Source organism: Prinia subflava, chromosome 1 (assembly GCF_021018805.1).
Source record: "Prinia subflava isolate CZ2003 ecotype Zambia chromosome 1, Cam_Psub_1.2, whole genome shotgun sequence".
NCBI classification, from domain to species: Eukaryota; Metazoa; Chordata; class Aves; order Passeriformes; family Cisticolidae; genus Prinia; species Prinia subflava.
The window spans coordinates 150,290,661-150,313,405 of record NC_086247.1 but is presented as its reverse complement, the minus strand read 5'-3'; the positions used below and the strand labels follow the sequence as shown (position 1 = coordinate 150,313,405).

The following is a 22,745-nucleotide window of genomic DNA, read 5'->3' as shown; positions in this document are numbered from 1 at the left end:
AATAAGTTAAAGGACTGAGGCAATGAAATGTGGGTGGCCCCAATTCAGGCCAGACAGAATGGAAATGAATCACCCACATTCTAGGAACTTCAGGTAAAAATAAATGGGAGGCCCAGCAGGTCAATAAAAATAAGAGTGCTGGGAGCAAATCTGTGTAGTGGCATAAGCAGCACTGAGCTCCCACTGAATATTAAAGTATTTTTATGTGATAGAATTTAATAGAGTCGATTGTGGTATATTTTACAGCACAGTCAGCTCTCCCCTTGGTGTTTCCCAACATGAATTTCAGCTGAGATTCCCTTCCCATAGCTGCTTGCTACTATTTTCCTCTCTCTTGGTCAAGGTCTTAATGACAACAAATTCACCAATAAAATACTTTTCAGCCAAGTCATGTCACTCAGGCATAACCAAATGCCACATTTTTGTTTTGTCTGAGATTGCACACTATTCCCTGTTCTCTTCTAGTGTTCCTTCCAAGTCAATCCATTTCTATCTAATCTTGCAAGGCCAGGTTGGACAAGGCTTGCAGCAACCTGGTCTAGTGGGAGGTGTCCCTGCCCATGGCAGGGGGTTGGAACTAAATGATCTTTAAGGTCCTTTCCAAAAAAATCATTCTGTGATTCTGTGATTCTTTTGTGATTCTGTGATTCTGACACTTAATGCAGCACAACAATTTCCATTTATAAATGCAAACACAGCCACCCATGGTGCAGTTCACATAGAGCTCACCTGGCACCAGTTTTTGTAGTGTTAATTCTCTCTGGAAAGTCTAAAAGATGTTGGTTCTACACCCACTGCAGAAGAACCAAGCCCAGGATGCAAAGTGCTCTGAGTGCTCAAGGCTGAGAATTCCCATCAAGCTGAGGAAAGCTCTGACATCCAAGATTAATGTTGGGTGTTTTCTGCTTAAGTGGGGTATTTTTGCAGGTGGAGGTTCCCCTCCTTGAGGGGAACTTGTGTTTCTCAAAACAGCCAGGACATTTATTGCAATTTCCATTTCAGCACAGGGCTGCCGTTCCAGGAAAATTTATTGTAGGTGTAAAACCACTTAGGGAAGGGGGAAGTCATCCATCACAGCAGGAAAATAGGGCAGGAAGAAAATATGTTTCATTCTAAACATACTATACAGTACTTTCTCTAAATATTTGAACATTCCTCTCTGGCCTCCAAGCATTGTAGGAAAATGGATTTACAGAGAAGAGCTGAACTCGCAGAGAGGGAGCTCCTTGGCACAATAATGGATGTGCATTCCACCATTTCCTATCTACACCAACACTCACAGGAGGCCAGATAAACAAAGGGGCTTAAAAATTAAACATCAGTGGCTTTAAGGTGGTGGTAAAACCCATTTTCACTGCCAGATTACAGCATCTTTTCTACTGGATGTAGAATAGGCAGACATACCCAATATTCTTGGAGTGAGCCAGTAAAATCTGCAGAGGAGATAATTAAAAAATAACCTCCACTGCTGTTTGCAAAAGGGTAAAAAAGGCCACTCGATGTGGAGCAGCTTGTCACTGCTTTGGGGCACAATTACAGAACCAGAATTATTACAAGCAATTGTGAAGATGCAAAGGACATGATCACCATCAATGCCAGGCAGTATTTCTCTATGGGAAAATGGACTTTTCATGAGGATTTAAGATAAATTCTATCATGTTGGCAAATCTGGTTGACAAAGGCAACAGAGGCTCATACACTTAATTTCCCCAAATTTCCTTTTTAGTGAAGACCTGCATCTGATTTGATTTGAACATTTGCAATATGAAAAATCAAGAGGTGAAGAGATGACAGATTGTGGTGAGTGATATAAACACTGACAGATATAAAACAGAACGAAGAGAAACTTGGCATTGAAAGGGTCATTTCTAATAGAAATGGTCACTTTTGATAGAAACAGATTCTCTCACACATTCATCTGTGTTTGTCCTGCTGAATTTTACTAACTGTGACAATGTGAAATCTTTGTTTTGAAGGATGGTATATAAAACAAGAATTACTGTAATCATAGGTTGAGCTACAAATGGTTTGAAGTTCCTGATAAGCTGGGCTCACCTGAACACAAAGCTCATCCATAGGCTATCAGTGAATATTTATGTCCAGCTACAAAATCAGAATTATAATAAAAATGGAGCTGCTTTGTTCCTCCCACTCTCCACCAGAGATTTTGGAGTGTGACATCCTCCCACTGGAATTTCCAAGGAGCTCAGTACCTGTGTGAGCTCACCATTATGTTCAGCAACTCTAAATGGCTATCAGCAAAATAAACAAAAATCAGTAGAATTTTTTTAAAAAAGGAGATAAAATTCAAGTCAATAAAAATGCACAGCACTCACAAAACACTACATAAAGCAGAGAAAAGGGTTCCCAGATTTTGGCACTCAATCAATTCACATCAGTGGAGATGAGTCCAACCCTCTGATCTGTTCACCATCCATAAAGTATCCACTCTGTCTGGTTTGGGACTTCAGCTCTTAGGATATTTAATTTTTAAGGGTGTGGAATATTCATGGTCTTCCTTTCCTGCCAGAAACCTCAGATTTTTAACAGCCCAAATCACTGTAACCTGACAGGTATCAGCAATATAAACGATCTTCCTGAAAACTATTATCAACTGTTAAATTGGGAGATAAAAGCTTACAATGATGATGGGGTATTCTCTTATCTCATCATATTATTAAAAAAAGGTGAATTCAAAAAAACAGGTTCCTGGTGAGCCTACAGAGATTTTACCTCATTGTAAAGTAATCTGAGGGAAAAATAGAGGTAAAAAAATTTCCTACCTGCACACAACTGATTTTTTTTTAAGGAGCAAGTAATTCCACAGAGTCATGGAACAGTTTGAGTTAGAAGATACCTCAATGATCCACTAATGCAAATTCTCAACTGATTGACTGCATTTCAGGCAACAGGCCGGACCTCTCCAGATTTCCCTCCTTTCCAAAAATAAAGAAATGATACAGAGGCCATTTGTCATTTCCAGTAATTGCAAAGTGCCTCTTCCTATGGAGTGCTGGAAAAATACTAAAAGGGCAAATGGCAGCCCCACAGATGTTACGCCGTGGGTTCTGCTGCCATAAATCCATTGGCACCACACGAAAGTCACAATAGTTTGTAACTTTTATTTTAGGCCCTTTTTTCCGGTCCAAGCATTATGTTATAAAAGGTGTTACGCAACCCCAGGCTCTTGAAGGTTTTCACTCCTGGTTTGGCAGCCACAATCCCTCTTTTCATCCACGGGTGAGTCAAATCCATATTCCCCACAGATGAGCCCGTTTTGTAGGACAGACATTCCTCTGCTGCCAGTTGTGTGAGTCAAATCCAGATTTACTCCCTGGAGTAAGGGGTCAGAACCCCTCCAGGAGGGCTGGGTTCCTCTCTCCAGGAAGGTGTGGCTGCACTGTTCTCACCGTGTTTCCTGCCTCCAAACCCACTCCAGAGCACCGGGGGAAGCTGGAGATGATGCAGAGCGTGGCTGAAGGACAAGCAGAGATCCCAGACAAAGCAGAAGGAAATGTGCCAACGCAATTCACCCCTGGGCTGCTCCAGCACTGCTCTGACTGTGTTTCCTGCCTCCAAAATCACTCCAAAGCACTGGAGATGATGCAGAGTGTGGCTTGAAGGACAACACACAGATCCCAGACAAAGGTGGAAGGAAATGCGCCAACGTAATTTATTCCTGGGCTGCTCCAGCCCCGCGTTCCTTCCCGCTCCTTCACCTGGAACTCTGACTCAACTCCTACTTTCTAGAAATGCAGTCCCAGCCCAATGCATCCTCTTCCTCTCACAGTGGGAAAAAGTGAATTGATTCCTCGGGCATTGCTCACACGCACACTGAGAATCCTGGAATAATCTGGGGCTTTCTGGCTGGGTTTAAACGAGATCAAGTCCAGAATGACCCGGCCCCGGGAACTCAGCCCTCATTCCCCAGAACTGGTTATCCATGTGGTGAGGACTTTTAGGAACTGCCCAACACCTCCCAGGATCAAAACTTTAGTACTCACCAAACTGCCTTTTTATTTTATTTTTATAGGTTTTATTTAGACAGAGCCATCCCATCCCACACACTGATTTTGTGCATAACACTGAAATATTGCAGCCCACCGGGCAAACAATACAGAATATTCCTAGAAAACCTGTTTTACACCAAAATGCACAGCAGAAAAGACTGAAGCCAAGCAAAACTGCTGGGTAACTAATGTACATTACACAACTTCACTGGAACTATTTCTCCTTTCAGTTGGAAATGCAGTTTTATTTGAAAAAAATAGCATTAAAACTGGAGTGTTAATTAGTATTCCTTACAAAATGAGACATTCACATATTAACCTTCAACAGGCATCGAATCCTCCTGTTTCACTGTCAAGAAATGATCAGTGCAGTCCAGAAACCTCCTGGGTTGCTTGTGCTGTGTTTTGTTGCTTACTCTGACTGAAGGAACACCAAATCCTGCCCAGAAACTCATAGCCAATGTTCTCTGCCAATCTCCTCATGCAGATCAGCCCGGATTGTGGCTGGGGATGATGCAGGATAAAAACATAGGAGAGGACCTTTACAGGTTTAGGCACTGAGCTATCTATAATTGAGAGGTATTGGCTCAGTCCTTGCATGGAAAATAAGTTTTTTTATTCCTGTTAACAACAGAGAGCATGAATATTAATCCTTTAAGGACCATAACGCTCTCAAAATAATATTTTGAAAGTGTTACGGTCCTTATAATATTTATACAATAATATTTTGAAAGTGTCAGATATATAAAGGAATAAAAAACCAAAACAACTAAACAACCATGAATATATTTTTAAATGATTTAAGGGATTTCTTTAAAGATCTGGTTACTTTCCTCTAGGGATTTCTTATTTCTATAAAAAAGTATTCAGGGCCTTTTTTTTTGGAACATATGAAAGAGAAAAAGAAGAATTTTCACTAACACAATGGGTTCACCTGTACTGTGATTTTATAATGCTGAAGACCAAGCCAGGAGCAAAAGGTGGCAGTTCCTGCCCTGTTATCTGAGAGTCACAGTGTGATACTGTTAGGGACTTCCCTAAATACATGGAGGAAATATAAAACAAATCAGTAAAACCTAAAAGAAAAACAACAGCAAAAGTTCAGAGCAGGAAAGATAAAAATATTTAGCAGACAGTACAAGCTTCAGATAAAAAATGCCTAAAGGAAGATGAAAAATATTTAGAGTATTTTAACAGAGGTGAATATGTAGCAAGGAACAGAAACACCAGTCAGAAAATCAACTTCAGCTATGGATAACAGGACAAAAAATAGCAGATGGAAGGTCAATACAACAACAAAAAATCCTTATAATAAGAACTGCTAGAAAGCGGGATGTATTATCAGGGGAGAGGTGTCACTTGAGTCATTTAAGACTGGACCAGACAAAACCTGGAAAAAGCATCACAGCAGATATAAATATATATAGCAGTGATTAGTCTGCCATAGAAAGAAATGAGCCGAAAAGTTCTTTTCCATCCGTAATTTCTAAGATTCTATGAAATATGAGTAATGTTCCACTTGGTGTCTATGGTAATTCCCTAACCCAACCCTATCCATGTTAAAATGCAGGGCACTGCTAGAAAAAGGCTTCTTACCAAACAATGAGGGATATTTTGGGAATGGGAAGCACTAAAAAGTGCCCAGCTGTGCTGAACTCAGCACAGAGACTGTGGCAGCAGGAGAAACCCCGGCTCTGAGCTCACTGGCACTTTCCTGGTGGTGGAGCTGAATTGCAAGGGAGAGGCTCAGCTTTGGGGTGGAAAAGGCACCTGAATCCCATTTCCACAGCTATAAACCAGTCCCTGGTGCCTGGAATACCCCTGAACTGATGCCCTGGGAAGGCTGAGCTGGAGCAGAGACTGGACAGAGCTAAGAGAATAAAGTAAATATTTATTAAAAGCCCTTGAAGGACACACCTTGGGCAGCACAAGAGCCTGGCCAGGCCTGCACCCAAGGGGGGCCCAAAATGGGCCCCAAATGGACAAACGCTGCCCAGGCCTCCCCCTTGGATCAGTTTGGGTCCATTGGCACTTTGGGGTTGGATTGTCCAATGCCAGCTGCAGGTGATGCAGTCCCATCCTTCTTGTTTTCTCCTGCAGCCACCGCTGGTTGTGCTCTGGGGCCTGAGAACTTGTGCCAGCTGTCCTTGGTGTGCAGCAGGAGAAGGATTTGTTTTGTGTGGCTGCTGTGTGCAGAGAGCTGAGTGAGCCTGGTGTGAGCTCAGAGCTGCACCCTGGGCAGCGCAGGGGCTGGAAAATGTGAAAGCAAAACCTTCATTTTGGCATCACTGCCCTGGCAGAGCACTGCAGCAGAGCAGCAGCACAGCCAGCACCATTGGCCAGGCGCAGGGCTCGGGCAGGAGCAATCAGGGTTGGGTAATTCAGGGGATTGTTCACAATGGAAGGATGAGTGCAGAATCAATTATCCTCCCTGCTCCTGGAACTGCACACATCCCTGCCTCTGGACAATGGGATTCACTGCTGCATCCCTCTGCTTGTTAATGACAGCAGGAAATTTTTGTTCTGGCATCACAATAGTCCCAATTCTTTGTGCCTTTCTGATTCTGAGCCATTCTTTTGGAGTTCCTAGGAAATATCCTTCACTCAGGTCCTGATTGCAAAGTCCCTTTGTGCCCCTGGTCCAGTTTTACCCTTTTCTTTTCTGATTTCACTGCTCTGATTCCAATTTTATGCTGTTTTTCTTGGAACTGGAGGAGGGAAGTTGGTCTGCTTTAAACGTGGAAACCAGAATTTCAAGCATCACATGTCCTTCTTCATAACTACCAGAGGAGAAATGGAGCTGTACAGACCAAATCTGCCCACCTAACTCAGCAAAAAGTGGTTCCACCCCACTGCAGAACTGCCAGCTTGGATTTACCCCTCCAAAAATTATTTATTCAGCTGACAACTGGAGGGTTTCCACAGCACTGGCACACTTTGCATTGCTAGACTTACTGGAAAATTAGGAAAACACTTCAGGGGCTGCAGGAGCAACAACTACAGCACGTCTCTGTAGTCAAGACAAAAGAACTGTTTCTCAACTGAAGTGGGTTTTTCTTTCCTTTCCCCAATTTTGTTTGCTCAAGCAGTGAAATGGGGAAATCTTGACCTTCTAACCCCATGTAACCTTCCCAAAAAAATCATTATTCATCATGGCTTTTTTCCAGAAAAGCAATAGAAAGTCTTTAATGCAAGGACAGTCATCAACTTCAACACCCATTTACTTTTTTACAGTTTCTAAAGATCATGAATTCCATTCCACTCATTCTTAGTATTCTGTGTGCTGAGGTTAATGATAAATATTCCCCTCCAGTAGGGGATTCAGCACCAAGGAGAATCAAAGGATGATTTTGAGGTCACCTGGCCCAACCCTACCTCAGGACATTCAAGGAAGCAGAGAACCTTTCCCTGCTGCCATTCAAGGCTCTACCAAAGGATAAAAGACTCAAGAAAGTCTTTGTTAATTTGCTCTCTGTGACCTGAGTTATGTTCCCTCAACATCATCTCTTCCAAGTTCCTATGAATCTTAAGAAACCACAGGTAACAGCAATTTTTTAGGTGGAATCCGGGATCAGACACTTGGACTGGATATTTTTAAATATAGGTTTTTATTCCCTTCAAAATCTCTTAAAATAAAAAGCAGTGAATAATCCATATTTTACTTGGCCTTGCACAACTGAGAGGAACAGGGTCTCAACAAAAATAGGGGAATACTCCTTTGAAAATGAACAATAAAACAACAGCATCAAAAGGGCCTGAAAGGAGTTCCAAATTCTCCACTGAAGTGACACTGAGACATAAATGTCATTTTTAATTTGTTAAGTTAAATAAAATTGCTGTGAAGGAACATGGAGGAATTACTGACATATTTCTGTATAAACGTGTGTGCACTGTTTGTACAACATCACCACACCCCAGCATTTAAATCTTGGCTCCAAATAAGATGGAAACTCCCTTTTTCCAAGGAATCACATGGAAAAGACAAGGGGCCATGGGTACAAATTACTCCTGGGGACATTCCAGTTGGACACAAGAGGAAAATTTCTCAAGAGAACAATCAGCCATTGGAACCATCCCCCAGGGAGAAGAGTTGAATTCCCAAACCCTGGGCATTTTTAAGATTTGGCTGACAGGCTGCTGGGTCACCTTGTCTAGACTGTGCTTTGGCCAAGGAAGGCTGGAGCAGGGGATCCTTGAGGTCCCTTCCAAGCTGATGTTGTGGGATTCTGTGAATTGAGAAATTAAACTGGTTGCTGTCTGTTTACAACTGAGGATAAATGAAGATTTGCTGCCACCTATATATTGCTTTTCTCATGGATTAACTAAAAACAAAAATTCTAAAAATTCCCCACCTGTAGAATCTGGGTAAGTATGCAAATTCTACAGCATGTTAGATTCTTTTACAAAATAACCCTTCATGACTTGGCAAAAAATACAATCATGACAATAAAGAACCATCACTGACCCCTGTAATTGCTTTCATTAAAAGGTGTGAATCAAAATGCTGTGCATCTGCATTTCCCTAGGATATTTTGATGGCCAGGTATTCTTTTAAAACTTGGCAGTAGTTTCACTTCCATTTTTTTCTCATATGTGTGCACAGGATGCCTTCAGCTTGCATGCTGTAACAGCACTTTTGGCATGGGAGAACAGAGAATAAAAATGTACAGTGGGAAGGAAAAATAAGATTTATCTTTAGTTTTCAACGGGAAAGAAAAACAATTGCAGATACTGTGAATGAACCAGCTGTGGTTAATCCTACAGAGGTTTTCAGATGCTCATCTAAACACTTAGATTAGCATTTATTTCAGGTAACAGGGAATGGAAGAGGATCCAGACAAATACCCACTCCCACATTGTAATTTTTCATTCTTTAAAATACTCAGTCACTTTGGCCAAAACCTGCAGGGCTCCCAAACACTGCAGGATTTGGCTGAAGGGAAATAAAAGTCCTGCAAGAGCCAGGCCTTACATAGTGGGTGGCTATTTGGAGTCTCTATTCCTTTGATGTCTTAAGTTTTAGCTTTCATGATTTTTAGATTCTGTGCTACCTAGGGGAGGAGTTCTGAGCCTCATTTTAAATATTAGTCAGCTCCCTTCACACAGCAGGGAGACAAAACAAATCCTTTTCCTGCTGAAGACCAAGGACAACTTTCAGGCCCAAATGCACAACCAGCGGTGGCTGCAGGAGAAAACAAGAAGGATGAGACTTCATAATTTGAAGCTGTAACTGGACAATCCAACCCCAAAGTGCCAATGGACCCAAACTGATCCAAGGGGGAGGCCTGGGCAGCGTTTGTCCATTTTGGGCCCATTGTGGGCCCACCTTGGGTGCAGGCCTGGCCAGGCTCTTGTGCTGCCCAAGGTGTGTCCTTGAAGGGCTTTGAATAAATCTCTGCTTTATTCTCCAGCTCTGCCCAGTCTCTATTTCAGCCCAGCCTTCCCAAGGCATCACATCCCACTGGATCCAGGAGTCTCTGCAGCCCTGCTGGGTTCTGTGGGTGCCTCCAGGGCTCAGAGCTCAGCAGGGATTGAAATGCTCTGCTGGCTGCAGCTCACAGTGCCAGGCAGGAATGAACCCTCTGCAAACTGGCTCTGCTGAGGAAAGGGCTCCCTCTCCTGCTCCTGCTGAGAACAAAGCAGCTCTCTGAGGGAAGGGAATCGTTCCCAATCCCTGTTTCCAGTCCCTCCCTGCAGGGATGGAGCACAGACAGGATGGCAGCACATTGCCCAGAGTGTCACCTCCCTTCCAGCCCAGCTTCTCCTTTTCAGCCCTTGCTGCCGAAGGCTGGGAAGGGTCAGCATGTCCAAATACACCTGAGTGAACCACAGAATTACAGAGTGGTTTAGGCTGGAAAAGATCTCTCAGATCATCGAGTCCAAACAGTAACCCAGCATTGCCATGTTCACCACCAAACCCTGTCCCCAAGTGTCACATCCAAGTGTCAACTCTGTCCCCAAGTGTCACATCCACACAGCTTTTGACCACTTGCAGGGCTGGTGACTCCATCACTGCCCTGGGCAGACTGTTCCAATGCCTGACCATCACTTGAGTGAAGAAATCTTCCCTAATATCCAACTAAAACCTCCCCTGGCACAGCTTGAGGCTCTTCTCTCTTCTCCTGTCCCTTGTTCCCTGGGAGCAGAGCCTGACACCTCCCTGTCATGACAGGTAAAAGAATTATAAAAGAAAGGCCTCCTAAAATCAGGCCTGCTCTGCTAAATTGCCAGGGTTTGCCTGCAACTTCTTCTAAGTAATTTGCAAGCTCCCATGCAAAACCAATCTTGGTATGAAAACTCATCAGCTTAATAACCTACTCCTGGGTTGAAAAACAAATGCTCCTGCAATAACAAGGGATTTGTCCCATGAGAATCAGTAAAGAATACACATAAATAATCCCAGAATAGAGAGATTTGATAGACACGTAAAATACCTTTTAATAGTCAATAGAGTAACTGGCAAGAAAACTATTAACCAATTAAAGCTGCATACAAGGTCTGTGAAAACTGTATAAAATAAGTTATATGAATAAAGAATGGGCGTTTTCCCACATGCCAATAATGGAGTCTCAGCTCCCCCTGGCTGTCCCCTCCTGTCAGGAGCTGTGCAGAGCCACAAGGTCCCCCTGAGCCTCCTTTTCTCCAGGCTGAGCTCCTTCCCAGCTCCTTCAGCTGCTCCTGGTGCTCCAGAGCCTTCCCAGCTCTGTTCCCTTCTCCAGACTCACTCCAGCCCCTCGATGTCTTTCTTGTTCTGAGGGGCCCAGAAGTGCCTGCAGGATCTGAGGTGTGGCCTGAGCGGGGCTGAGTGCAGGGGACAGTCCCTGTCCTGGTCCTGCTGCCACCACTGCTGGCCCAGGCCAGGTGCCATTGGCCTTCTTGCCCATCTGGCCACGCTCAGCCACTGGCACCAGCATCCCCAGGATGAACCCCCCTGGGCCAAACCCACACAGGAGCACCCAGAAATGTGAGGCCTGAATCAGAACCTTCAGGAAAAGTAAGATACATAAATCCACACAGACATGAGGTAGAAATGCAAGCTTAGTTTTAAACAGAGACTTCTATTCAAGTGCAAGTTCAACAAGGAGGGGGAGATGTTGGAGTGCAGGGCCCCCCTGGGTTCCACAAGGGGAGAGAAATATGTAGCTAGTAGTAGTAGCTAGTAGACTAAAATCTAGTTTAAAACTCTGTTTGCAAAGACAGATAAACTCTAGACATCATGAAAATAATGCAGCCTTGCTAAAACATTCTCAGATGGAACAGAGCTCCATGAGTGGAATTTGTGTAAGAATTACGAATATTGCTGCACATCAATCTCAGCTTAGGGCAGGCCCAACAAGGCAATACTGGACTCGTGTTTCTACCTGATTGGCCAAAAATAGAATAAAATGCACTGCTTTGAGAATGCTCACACACACGCACAGACTCATAAACATCACAAAATGCTGCTGTTGCTGCTACTGCTGCTGATAAAGATGCTCAGGGGACACAAAACACAGGGCTGTCACTGCTGCTGCCTCCACTGCTCAGATGTTACCAATTCTGCTTGGGACAGGGGGACTTTACTGGCACAAACTGTAACAACTCTGCCCTCATGAGGCTGATTTAGCCATCCAAGAAAGGATTTTTACAACTACCCATTGCCAGTTTTCAACAAAGACACAAGGAAAACCTGACAGCCAGGCCTTTCCCACCAGGCCACTTTCCAGCCACTCTTCCCAAGCCTGTGGTGCTGATTTCTTGTGACCCCCTTGTAGGACCCATCCATTAACAAGTGAAGTTTGTATCTGACTTTTTAATGGGTTTTATTTCTTGCAACAGTCTTCCCAGCCATGCTTCTGAGGCTCATCCATAATGAAGAACACATTGCATTGATTATCCAAAATCAGGAATACACTCAATGGTCTCAGCTCTCTGGGGAGCTGCCAAAGGCCACTGAAGCTCTCTCTTCTACCTCAATTAATGCTGAGTGTGAGGTAAAAAATCCTCCTGAGAGTGGAAAGGATGAAGTTATGGGCAGCACTACCTCACAGGCTCAGCCAAGCTGTGTGAAACCAGAGTTTTAAGGCTTTAGACTGTGGTACTTTGGTCTATCACACATTAATCTTTTACAAATTAAACGAGCCAACACACTGTGGAATGCTGGCAGCTCTTTTAAATTTTAATTTTTTTAGTTCCAGATAGGAAGCAAGTGCCACTCCTGGCCCATCTGCAGCTCCAGCAGATCCTCAGTTAGGTAATTCCCACAGCCCCTAACTTATAAATGTAGAAAGACCTAATATATAATTGCTTCCCTCTCAAGAGGGTCTCCACATACTCAATAAGAGGTATCTCAATAAGAAATTAAACTGGAAAACAAAACAGCAATAATAGTTTTAAGAAATTTGGCTGTCATTTTAGTGTATAAATAAAAAAATGCCAGCCCTCACTCTTAAATTTTACCCAGAAAAAAAAATTCAAAAAAAATCAATTAAGAACATAAGAGAGAGACAAGCCAAAAATATATATTTGGAGCTTTCAGAGGGAGACACTTCTAAAACTTTTATATCATGAAAGAATGCAGAACAACAATAAAAACTCTGTTTTAGCATGATATTCCCAGAAATACTCTCACCTGTGTCCTGACAACCGACTCTCACTTTTCTTGAGGGATCTTTCCTTCTTTTCTCTCCCAGCCCCTGAATGTCTGTGAGGGGCACTCACTTTAAGGCTTTTTTCACTGCTGTCTGCACCAGAGCTTGAAAAAGATTTTCTTTCTTCTGTCTTGGCCCTCTCTCTCTCAGCCAGCAGCTTGGACAAAAAGTCATCTGCATCTTTGGGGCTGCTCCTGGGCTTTTCAGAGGCAGAAGGGGTGTGTGAGCTAAGCACAGTCTTGGATGCAAATTCCAGGCTGGATTTTGTTGGAGATGCTCTGCTCTCCTGCAGATCAGTGTCCTGCTCCTCCTGCTCTTCACCCCTGGGCTGTGCTGTGCTGCTGATGCTCGTGGATCGTCTGGAAAGCCTCCTTTTCTGGGGATCCTGGAAATGAGCGCCATGAAAGGCACAGATTAAAATTTTCACACCTTAAATAAACACAAAAAAGCAAAGGAAAGCTCTAGCACTGATTTCTGAGCTAACTTATTCACTTATTTTTAGGAAACAGCTTATAGAGTAAATCAGATTTTTTTTTTTTAAAAGTCAGTAATAAGACAAACACTTTCACTTAAAATTTGACCAGTATTAAAGATGCTACCAAACATTAAAACGTGTTTTCCATGGTTTTACCAAGAACAAGAACAAATCACCTCCTAAGAACTTAATTTTGGGATTGTATCCAGCTCAGGAAATCAAGACATACAAGATATTTTACTGGTATCTACCACTACAGGTATCTAATCTTTACTCCTAAATTAGAGATATTTATAAATATCCAACTAATTAATTTAATTTCCATCTGCTCTTCAGTACTACCTAAATATCATAGTTAAATACTTTACTTTCTCATTATTATAAGCTTAATTTTACATTGGAAAAATGCCTGCCATTATATAAAAGAAACATAAAGGGGAAAAATATGCAAGAAATTTTTAACTGTGCTTTGAAAGCACTTCTTGATGGAATATGGTCTGATTTGATCATTTCAGAAACATATTTCAAACTGAAAGCAATTTTCAGTTCCAAACTGATTAAATGCGGGAAAACCAGAGTAAAACAGATATTGTGATGGTAACAAAGCAATTTTCATAGGAAAATGCATAACCAAAGCTGTCAAGAGGCTTCCAGAATGGGAAAGATTTATAAAGGAATTCAGTGACCTGAGATCACAGACATGCAGGGCTGCCTGCAGTGGTTATATCTGAAATTCTGAATGAAGCAGAACAATTTCCCTAACTTACCACTTCTTCCCAGCCTGCAGATTTAATGGATTAACATGCAGAAGCCATTTGAACATTATTTGCAAGCGATTTTTATCCCAGCAGGCTGCATAGAAAATCCATGGGCAAGCCAAATATTTTGTAAAGTGTTGGGAATCACCTCTGGTGGATTTGCTACTGGTCCAGCCATCATTCCTCTGGCAATGAGACCAGCCCTGGGCCTTGACTTCTCCTTCCCTGTGGATTTCAGCTCCTCAGAAATTGGAGCTGCTTTTAAATCCTCTCCACTGTCTTTTAACTTCTTGTCCCAAGCACTGGGTAAGTGACTGCTGTGCGTTGTCCCTGTGTGGCATTTTTCACTTCTGTGCTGATGTTTTCTGGGGGGAGGGATTTTATCCAGTGGATTCTCAACATCGTGCCTAGAGGGAAGAAAGAGGAAAAGCTTGAAACAGCTAAGTAACTCACAAGTAAATTAACAAAATTAAATAATTAAAGCACTGCTGTCAAATTAAGTTACATTCTACCTCGAAATGGTAATCAAATGCAGTCACTTTTCATCTGGATGAATGACCTGAGGACATTATTTCAGTATCATTATTATGTGTCACAAATGGTTATAATATGGGTAACACAATCCCCTGCTTACTTATTTTGATGTAAAAAAGGGTTCCAACTGAAAAGAGGGGGAATTTACATTAGATACTGGGAAGAAATTGTTCCCTGTGAGGATGATGAGGCGCTGGCACAGGGTGCCCAGAGAAGCTGTGGCTGCCCCTGGATCCCTGGAAGTGTCCAAGGTCAGGCTGGACAGGGCTTGGAGCACCCTGGCATGGTGGAAGGTGTCCCTGCCATGGCAGAAGGTTGGAATGAGATGAAATTTTAGCTCCCTTCCAGCCCAAACCATTCTGTGATTATATGATTGTACATCATAGTAGAAAAAACAGTTTATATGTTATATCAGACAGGTCAAATGCTGTGCCCATTTTAAAAGGGCTTTAATCCTCTTTGAGGCACCAATAAATGAAAAACTTGGTTACACACTATTTTCAGGTATTCTACAAGGTCTGAACCTACACTATTTGCAACAACACTGAATTTCAGTGAAGTAAAACTTGCTTTTGCCTGTGTAAGGCCTGAATAAACCCGTAGTTTGAGCACAGGTAGTTTGTTTCACCCCCAAACCTGCTTCAATTTCACAGAATCACAGAATAATGAGGTTGGAAGAGACCTCTAAGATCACCAAGTCCAACCTATGCCTTAACACCTCAACTAGACTATAGCACTAAGTGCCATGTCCAGTCTTTTTAAACACATCCAGAGATGGTGACTCCACCACCTCCCTGCAAAGACAATTCCAGTGCTTTATTATTCTTTCAGTGAAAATTTTTTTCCTAATATCTAACCTGTACCTTCCCTGACGTAGCTTGAGACTGTGTCCCCTTGTTCTGTCAGTTGCTGCCCAGTGGAAGAGACTGGGCACTGGAAATTTGAGTATTTCCAGTGTAAAAAAGGCATGAAATCTCCTATTTCCATGTCCTTCAGTGACTGAAAGATGCAATTGAGGTTATCAGTCCTCATAATTGGCAGGGAACATAAAATATCATTTTTGAAGGGTGGCTTGGACAGGAGATTTTAATAATCTGGAAAGTTAAGCTTTGTGTTACGAGGATAACCAATAAAGTCGAGCACAATACATAAATAATAAAACATTTAAGACTATTTCTCTTCATTAAGAAAAAATAAGTGAATACACAGGGCAAATAAATCAGACTGTACCTGGAGGCCTGAGTTTTGCTCTCATCCAGAGCACTGGCATCCCCAGGATCCTCTTCCAGGAGGTCGGGTGGGTGGGATGCTGAGCTCTTACTCTGAGGAGTGGACACAGCAGAGCTGGAACCAGTGCTCCTGGAAGTGCCCCGGTGCTCCAGGAAGTAATTAGTAATAATTTCCAGCAGTGTTTTCAGTGGGTTCTCCTTTGCCTGGCCAAAAAGAGAAATAAAGTTCTTGGTGGCTATTGAAACGCTGCGTTATTCTGGCTGCAGGGCATTGTTTTTACACTGTACAGCAATTGAACATTTTAACTGCTTCCCAGAGTTACCAGTGGGTGTATCCCAGGAGGACTGACAAATAATTCAGGGAACTGGAAATGGCAGCTCGAGAATGTCAAGAGCTCAAAGGTGCTGCTGTGTTAAGTGAAGGAAGCACAACACAAAAAAGCAACCTGTGATTTCTGACTCTCATTTTAGCTAAATATTTCAAGTGAGGAAACTCTGCTAGAATGCACCTTTTCTACACTGGGAGAAGGTTTGCTAAAGTGGCATTTATAGACTTATACAAAGACACCAAAAGCATTGTGGATGCTGAAGTTATGGGATGTGGAAGCCTCAAGTTATGAATGAACTGTTTATACTGCATTTCCAAGGATAATAAATTCTAGAAGTGTCATTTTCATCTGCTGTGCTGTATATAAAGCTGCAAATGGAAATGGGCGTGCAAGGATGTCAGATTCTACCCTTTTCTGACCCAGAGATGGGGCAACTGAGAGGCGTTTCAAAAACTTTCACTCCATTTTCAGTCTCATGTTTTTTGAGACATATATATTTGAGACAATATATATTTGAGACAATATAGATGTTACAATTCACGCCATCTCAATCAGAAGCCAACTGTTTCCTAATTACAATATAGTATAAGCTTTTCTTGGCCTATCAGCTTTTGCCACACAATGTTGTTAGTGCCTTAAAGCAAATCATTTAAAATTACCCCTCCTGGGTCCTACTACAATGCATCATTCATAGTTCTATTTCTCTAAAATATCCAGTCTTATTTGCAAGGTCATCATTTGAATCTTGTTTCCAGTTCCATTTCTCTCTCAACAATGTCTGTCCCATTCCATGGAATTTCTAAGTCATTTTTTATCTCAAAGTTTGCACACAGATACACCAGGCTATGTGAGCCTTCTGTCAGGCTTTGAGAATTCCCTACAGACCCATGTCCCACACAAGGACACCTCCAGAGCGTGGCAGGAGTCCCCTCACCTTGTTCTGCTTGTACAGCGAGTGCAGGTGCAGGACGTTGCGGAGCTCGCTCCTGTTGTTGATGCTGAGCGCGGAGCGGGGCAGCTCCCGGTCCATGGTGGAGATGGTTTTCTTCAAACCCTGAGGAGGAAAAGTGTCAGACCCCCAGGCTGAACTTGTGGATGGCAGCAGTTTGTAACAGATAACCCCTCAGAGCCTGTGCTGTAACGGCACAACCTTGAATTACAGCAGCCCATGGATGTGAAAATAATTGAGGTGGTGATTTATTGAAATATGAGTATCGATCTAATATCAATATCCAACGGTGACGGACAAAAACAGTTAAAGTTAGAAAGTGTATGTTTATTGTGGTGTGGGATAGCTCCCTAATGGGCACTGCAAAGATCACAGGTAATTACAAAGCCTTTTATTTACAAAAATGTTGAATACACAAAAAACAAATGCATATTCATGCCCCTGTCACTTCCTCTTCTCTGCTCTGTATACTAATTGACAAAAAGGTGATTAAGCATGCGACCCCTGAATTGGGCCAGTGGTCCTTTTGTGAGGAGTGGTCACCAAAAGGAGGAAGTGAAACGAGTCTTCCTCATTCTAAACTTTCAACCTTTCCAATGCAGATGTGATTGATGGATGGTGTTCTTTTAATCTTCCTTTAACTTTTAACTGATTTCAGCAAAGCTTATCTATTCATTTCACCTAATCAGCAACATCTATTGTTAACTATAACCTTAACTTTTCTCAAAGCTTCAAAATTAGTGTCTCAGTGGCTGTGTGAGATGGAAATTGCTGAACAGAGAAAAACAAAAACCTCTACTGCAGGTGACTTCAGCTGCCTCCCCAGACTGATGGTCTGTATGAAAGGCCCTGAGCTGAAGTTATCCCAGCCAGCCTCAGGTTGGAAATCAGTCAGATTTCCAAGTTTGGGGTCTTTAAACTTCCACTTTTAGTCTGTGGTCAGCAACCAGGGCACCTCAGAGACAAAATCTATGGGCATCTCACTTTCTGCAGGGAGAGACTGATTTAATTGGGTTGGATCCCAAACTAATTTAAGTGGTACAACACAGGGCTGCTATTTTGAGAGAGAAAGCCCTGATTCCTTCTGTGGATGTTTACTGTCACAACAAAGGATTTCTTTTCCTGCTGACAAGAATGTCTGGCTCAGATTTATGAAATTAAGGGCAAGTTATGGTAAATAAAGGATCATTATCCCTGTAAGCTCTGATATCTATGAAAGATCTGGGGGAAGCAGAAGCACAAAGGGATTATCAGTGCCCCCTGTTTTGAAAATGTGAATTTGGAGATGGGATGCAAAACATGAGGCTGAGGTTTGTGTAACATTTAATGCGTCAGTGGCTGTTTAATTTCTGATTTAAGACAGCTCATTCCTGACACAGGGGGTCCGACAGCAGCAATATTTCCTAAGGATTGAACATAAATACAAAGTAATAGACGCTGCTACGTGGAAATTTGAAGGTGGTTCCCAGTCTGTTCAATCCCACATCCCTGTGTAGTCCAAAATTTCCTTTATAGCATTAAATCTGTGACAAGTGCAATGACCTCTTTCCTCCCTTTATCTCAATTCCTTTCCCCGCCAAAAAATGGGTTTTCTGCCGACTTATTACTGAAAACTGGGAGGGGAAAAAATCACGTTGCCAGTTTCTCTAAAATTGTTACCTTTTACCATAAAATAAAATAAAATAAAATAAAGTAAAATAAAGTAAAATAAAGTAAAATAAAATAAAATAAAATAAAATAAAATAAAATAAAATAAAATAAAATAAAATAAAATAAATAAAAATAAAATTGGGCTTTATATGTCTCTTGCACACAGGACAACAACAATTCATGAAGGGAAAAAAAAGAAAATAAATAAAATAATTATTAGAAAACCCACAACCTGCAAGCAACAAGAAAAACCCAAGTGAAAGTGCGTTTCTGGTTTATTTCCATCTCTCGGGGTGTGAGGGTGAGGATGGGTTTCTCCCGAGCAGGAGGAAGCAGCCGCGGCCGGCACTGGAAGGGCACTGTGGGAGATGTAGTCCAGCCGCTCACCCGGAGCCTGCCCCGCTTCCCGCCCCGCTGATCCCGGCTGCAGAAATCCCCGATCCCCTCAATTCCCCCAGCCCGTCCCCATTCCCCGGTGCCATCCCCGGGAGGAAAATGCACTCGAGTTTACCTTTCTGCTGAGGAACTCCCTCACCAGCGACGCGGCCACCTCCTGCACGAAGGCGCTGTCCATGTCTCAGCCCGAGCGGCGGCTCCGGGCCGCGGGGATGGCGCTCGGGGCCGGGCCCGGCATGGCCGCGGCACCGCCGGCAGCAGCGGCACCGACCCGCGGGGAGCCCGCCCGGCACCGCGGCACGGGAGAGAGCTCCTCCCACGGGAGGAGGAGAGAGGGAGCCGGACGGAGATTTGGGATGGAGGGAAGGAAGGAAGCCGGACGGAGATTTGCGATGGAGGGAAGGAAGGAAGCCGGACGGAGATTTGCGATGGAGGGAAGTTGTAGCGAACGGGGAAACGAAACAAAACAAAACACAACAAAACAAAACAAAACAAAACCCCAAAAAACCCCCCACACAAACAACAAACAAAAACCAACCAACCAACCAACAAAAAAAAAAAAAAAAAAAAAAAACCCACAAAAAAACCACCTAAAATTTAAAAAAAATTAAAAGTTATACATCATAGCATAGCATAGCACAGCAATAATGTAAATAATATAACACCATATCATATTTTATAAGTAATATGAATAATATAATATGAACAATGTAATATTAATATTGTAATATAAATAATAACCCATATCGTATTTTATCAATAATATAAAATATTTTACCATATATAATATAATATGTAATTTTTATTATTTTAAATTATATTATTTTTATATTATTATTCTATTCTATTCTATTCTATTCTATTCTATTCTATTCTATTCTATATGCTGTCCTCCTTGTTCTTCTTCTCATCCCCCATTTTCTGCTGAGTTGTATCACAAGGATTAGTTTAGAGTAGAAATGACATGTTAACATAGGTAGTAAGTATTGGTAAGATTTTGTAAATAAAAAGTAAATTGTGGATGGTGATTGGACCAGGGAAATGGTACAAAAGGTCTGGGACCCTCTGATCCGCCCCAGTCCGCTGCGTGTCCTGCTCTGCTGGGGATGCCTTGCAGAGCTGAGAAAGAACTGAGATAATGAAAAATAAACAACCTTGGAAACATGGACTGGCAGACTCAGCTTGTCTTCTCTGGCTCTGGCGTGGGACTTTTCTGGCAAGAAAACCTTGAAAGCCCTATATACCTCAGGGAAGAGCAACCCCGAGGAGAATCTCAGGGAACAGCAACCCTGAGAGTACGCAGCCTAGAAAACCTTTCCAAGCCTTGTATCCATCCAAATCCCTCTGAGGAACAGGTGATCAGTCAGAGTTTGAGGTTTTAGCGTGGTTGCTGCTCCAGCATCGTGGCAGCTACAGGCTGGAGCTCTCACCACAGTGTACCTGACCTGCCTTGCTGTGTGCTGTGCCCTTCAGAGTTCCCTAAATAATTCCAGGTGTTTTTTTAAGCTCAGTGACTTCTCCGAGTAGAGTTTTGGAATACAGGAGGTGTTCCCAGTGTTGTTTCATTTATCTCAGGGCTGTGGCTCCAGCCCTGCAAGCTGCATCCCTGCCCCTGGGAAAGACTCTCTGGAGGCCAGGCTGTGCAGGTTGTCATCAGAACTGAGCCTTTTCCCGAGTCTGAGGTGTTCAGCATCCTGCAGAGCTGCTGGGGTGGACTCCAGGCTTTGTGTAACCACCTGCAGGACTTTTTGGAGATGAGATTCACATTCTCTGAGGTTCCCTTTCTTCAAGGCTTTCAGATTGATTTTTGGTTGCACTGAGTAGCAGCATGTGCTGAGGTGTGATGCTCTTGAGGCACAGGGGTGCTGGCACCTCATCCCTGTAGTCCCAAGACTTGATGATTCTCCTTGATGTCAGTGACAGCCTCCTCCAGTGCAGCAAGCCCAATTTGGCAGCACCATGCTCTGTAATCCACAGACAAGAAACCAGCTTGCAATGGTTTCACTGAGGAAAAAAAAAATCACTTTTTTCTTAACCTATCAGCCGCATCCCACCTGCTCCAGTTTCCCAGCTGCTGCAGAGGGATTCCTGAGGCACATTTCCCACATAGCCCTAATCTCTGTCTGAGCAAAGGGCTGCTGAGCAGCCACACTTCACACTCCTCTCTGTGCAGGTCTGTTAACCAACAGGAGCTGGGGCTGCCTTGTGGGTTTCTGGTTTTAATCAGTCCTGGAGCTCACAAGTGTCCCTGTCCCAGCTCCAGGGTCCCTGTGGGTGGCAGTCATGTGGAGCTCACCTCCTGTCACACAGCACCTGCAGCTGTAGGACCATTTGGCTGGTTCAGCATCACCAGTTATTGATCATGTGCAGTCTAGAAATATTCTGGTTAGGGGTTAAGGGAGGTTCTTCCAGTAATTTGACAGTTCCAGTAATCCAGCAAATGGAACGACTCCTTAAAATTTGCTTTGAGCATTGTGGTATCTGTAAATACCATTATTTTCCAGAGTGGATAACAATGAATGTAATAGTTCTGGCTTTTAAGATGTACCTGTAGTTGGCTGACAGCTTTTTGCTAGAGAATTTGGAATATAATAAAGCCTGATACTAATGCAAAGTAATTAGAACAACAGTAATTATGTATAGCTTGTATAATTGGACACAGCTAGGTGTGTGCTGCAGTTTGTTGACTCCTTTGTTCTCTGCTCTGTGCTTCGGAGAACATAATTGCACTTAAGCTTGATGTTTTATACTCGGTTTAAGGTCATCTTTATTTGTCTAGTTAATGTTCCCGTGGGTTTTTTTTCTAGAAATGTAGAACATGTCATTGTATGTGACAGCAGAAAGTGAAATGGGTTAAAAGGAATTTAAATGTGAAATCCAGCAACCTTTTGTGAACAAAAGGCATTTTTGTAAATAGTGCTCCTTTTAGGTGCTGTCAGCTGCCTTTGCTGCCAGGACACATCACTTGGTGACTGCTGAGACCTCCATGTCCTTTGCTACAGACTATTCCAAATCACCACCATTTCCTTCATGCCCTCAAAAAACTGTTCTGGGAGGACTCATTTCAACATCTCCCCACAAACTGAAGGGAAGCTGAGCAGTTTGTGGGTCCCTGGGTGGAACTTTTGGCCTCTTTTTGAAGCAGCTGAAGCATTTCTCTTCCATCAGTGCCTGAGGACCTCCCTGGATGCCCAGCACTGTTCAAAGGTGCTGGACAGCAGCCTTGCTATGATCCCAGTGGTGGGGGTGAGAGAAGCAGCACTTCTTTGAGCCCTTAAAATCTACAAACGTGAACTGTGGGTGAGCTCTGCCATTTCTGACACCATCTCCACGTGCCTTGGCAGCATTTCTAAATTCCTTTGTTGCACCCTGCAATCTACCACAGAGCTCCAGTCACTCAGGCCTCTTGTGTTGATGTTCTCATTGTCTTCCTTGACCCATGCGAAGGAGCAGCAAGTGCCCAAGGGCTGGATGAGCCTGGCAGCTTCTCCTCAGCATCCCTGATGCAAAGCCAGGGGAGGCAGCAAATCTCCCTGGACAGGGAGGTGGTTCTTTTTCATGTGGCTCTGGTACCACATCCAGGTTCCAGACCCCAAGGCAGGAGCTCTGAAATGATTTTGAGTCCTGATCACCACTAATGTGGGCAGATAAGTGGCTGATTCTTGGCCACCTTCTGAGATGTCTTTGGAAAGAGGATGACACTGCCCTTTGAGGCCTCATGAGAGAAGCTGGAATAGGTTGCCCAAAGAGCAATGGATGCCCCCTCCCTGGAAGCATTCGAGGTC

The 22,745-nt window shown here is 43.1% G+C and overlaps 1 protein-coding gene across 1 annotated transcript in view; it reads right to left on the bottom strand.

Annotated features, from left to right (window-relative positions):
• The window catches only part of MINDY4 (MINDY lysine 48 deubiquitinase 4), an 83,316-nt gene extending 63,833 nt beyond the window's left edge, over positions 1 to 19,483 (bottom strand). Inside the window, exons 1-5 of the mRNA XM_063416824.1 lie at positions 19,076 to 19,483; positions 16,900 to 17,019; positions 15,638 to 15,840; positions 14,022 to 14,280; positions 12,622 to 13,025 (exon numbers count right to left, since the gene is read on the bottom strand). Coding sequence (XP_063272894.1) covers positions 12,622 to 13,025; positions 14,022 to 14,280; positions 15,638 to 15,840; positions 16,900 to 17,019; positions 19,076 to 19,138 — 1,049 coding nt within the window. The 5' untranslated portion in view covers positions 19,139 to 19,483. The remainder of the gene's footprint in view (positions 1 to 12,621; positions 13,026 to 14,021; positions 14,281 to 15,637; positions 15,841 to 16,899; positions 17,020 to 19,075) is intronic.
• Between the last annotated feature and the right edge of the window lie 3,262 nt (positions 19,484 to 22,745).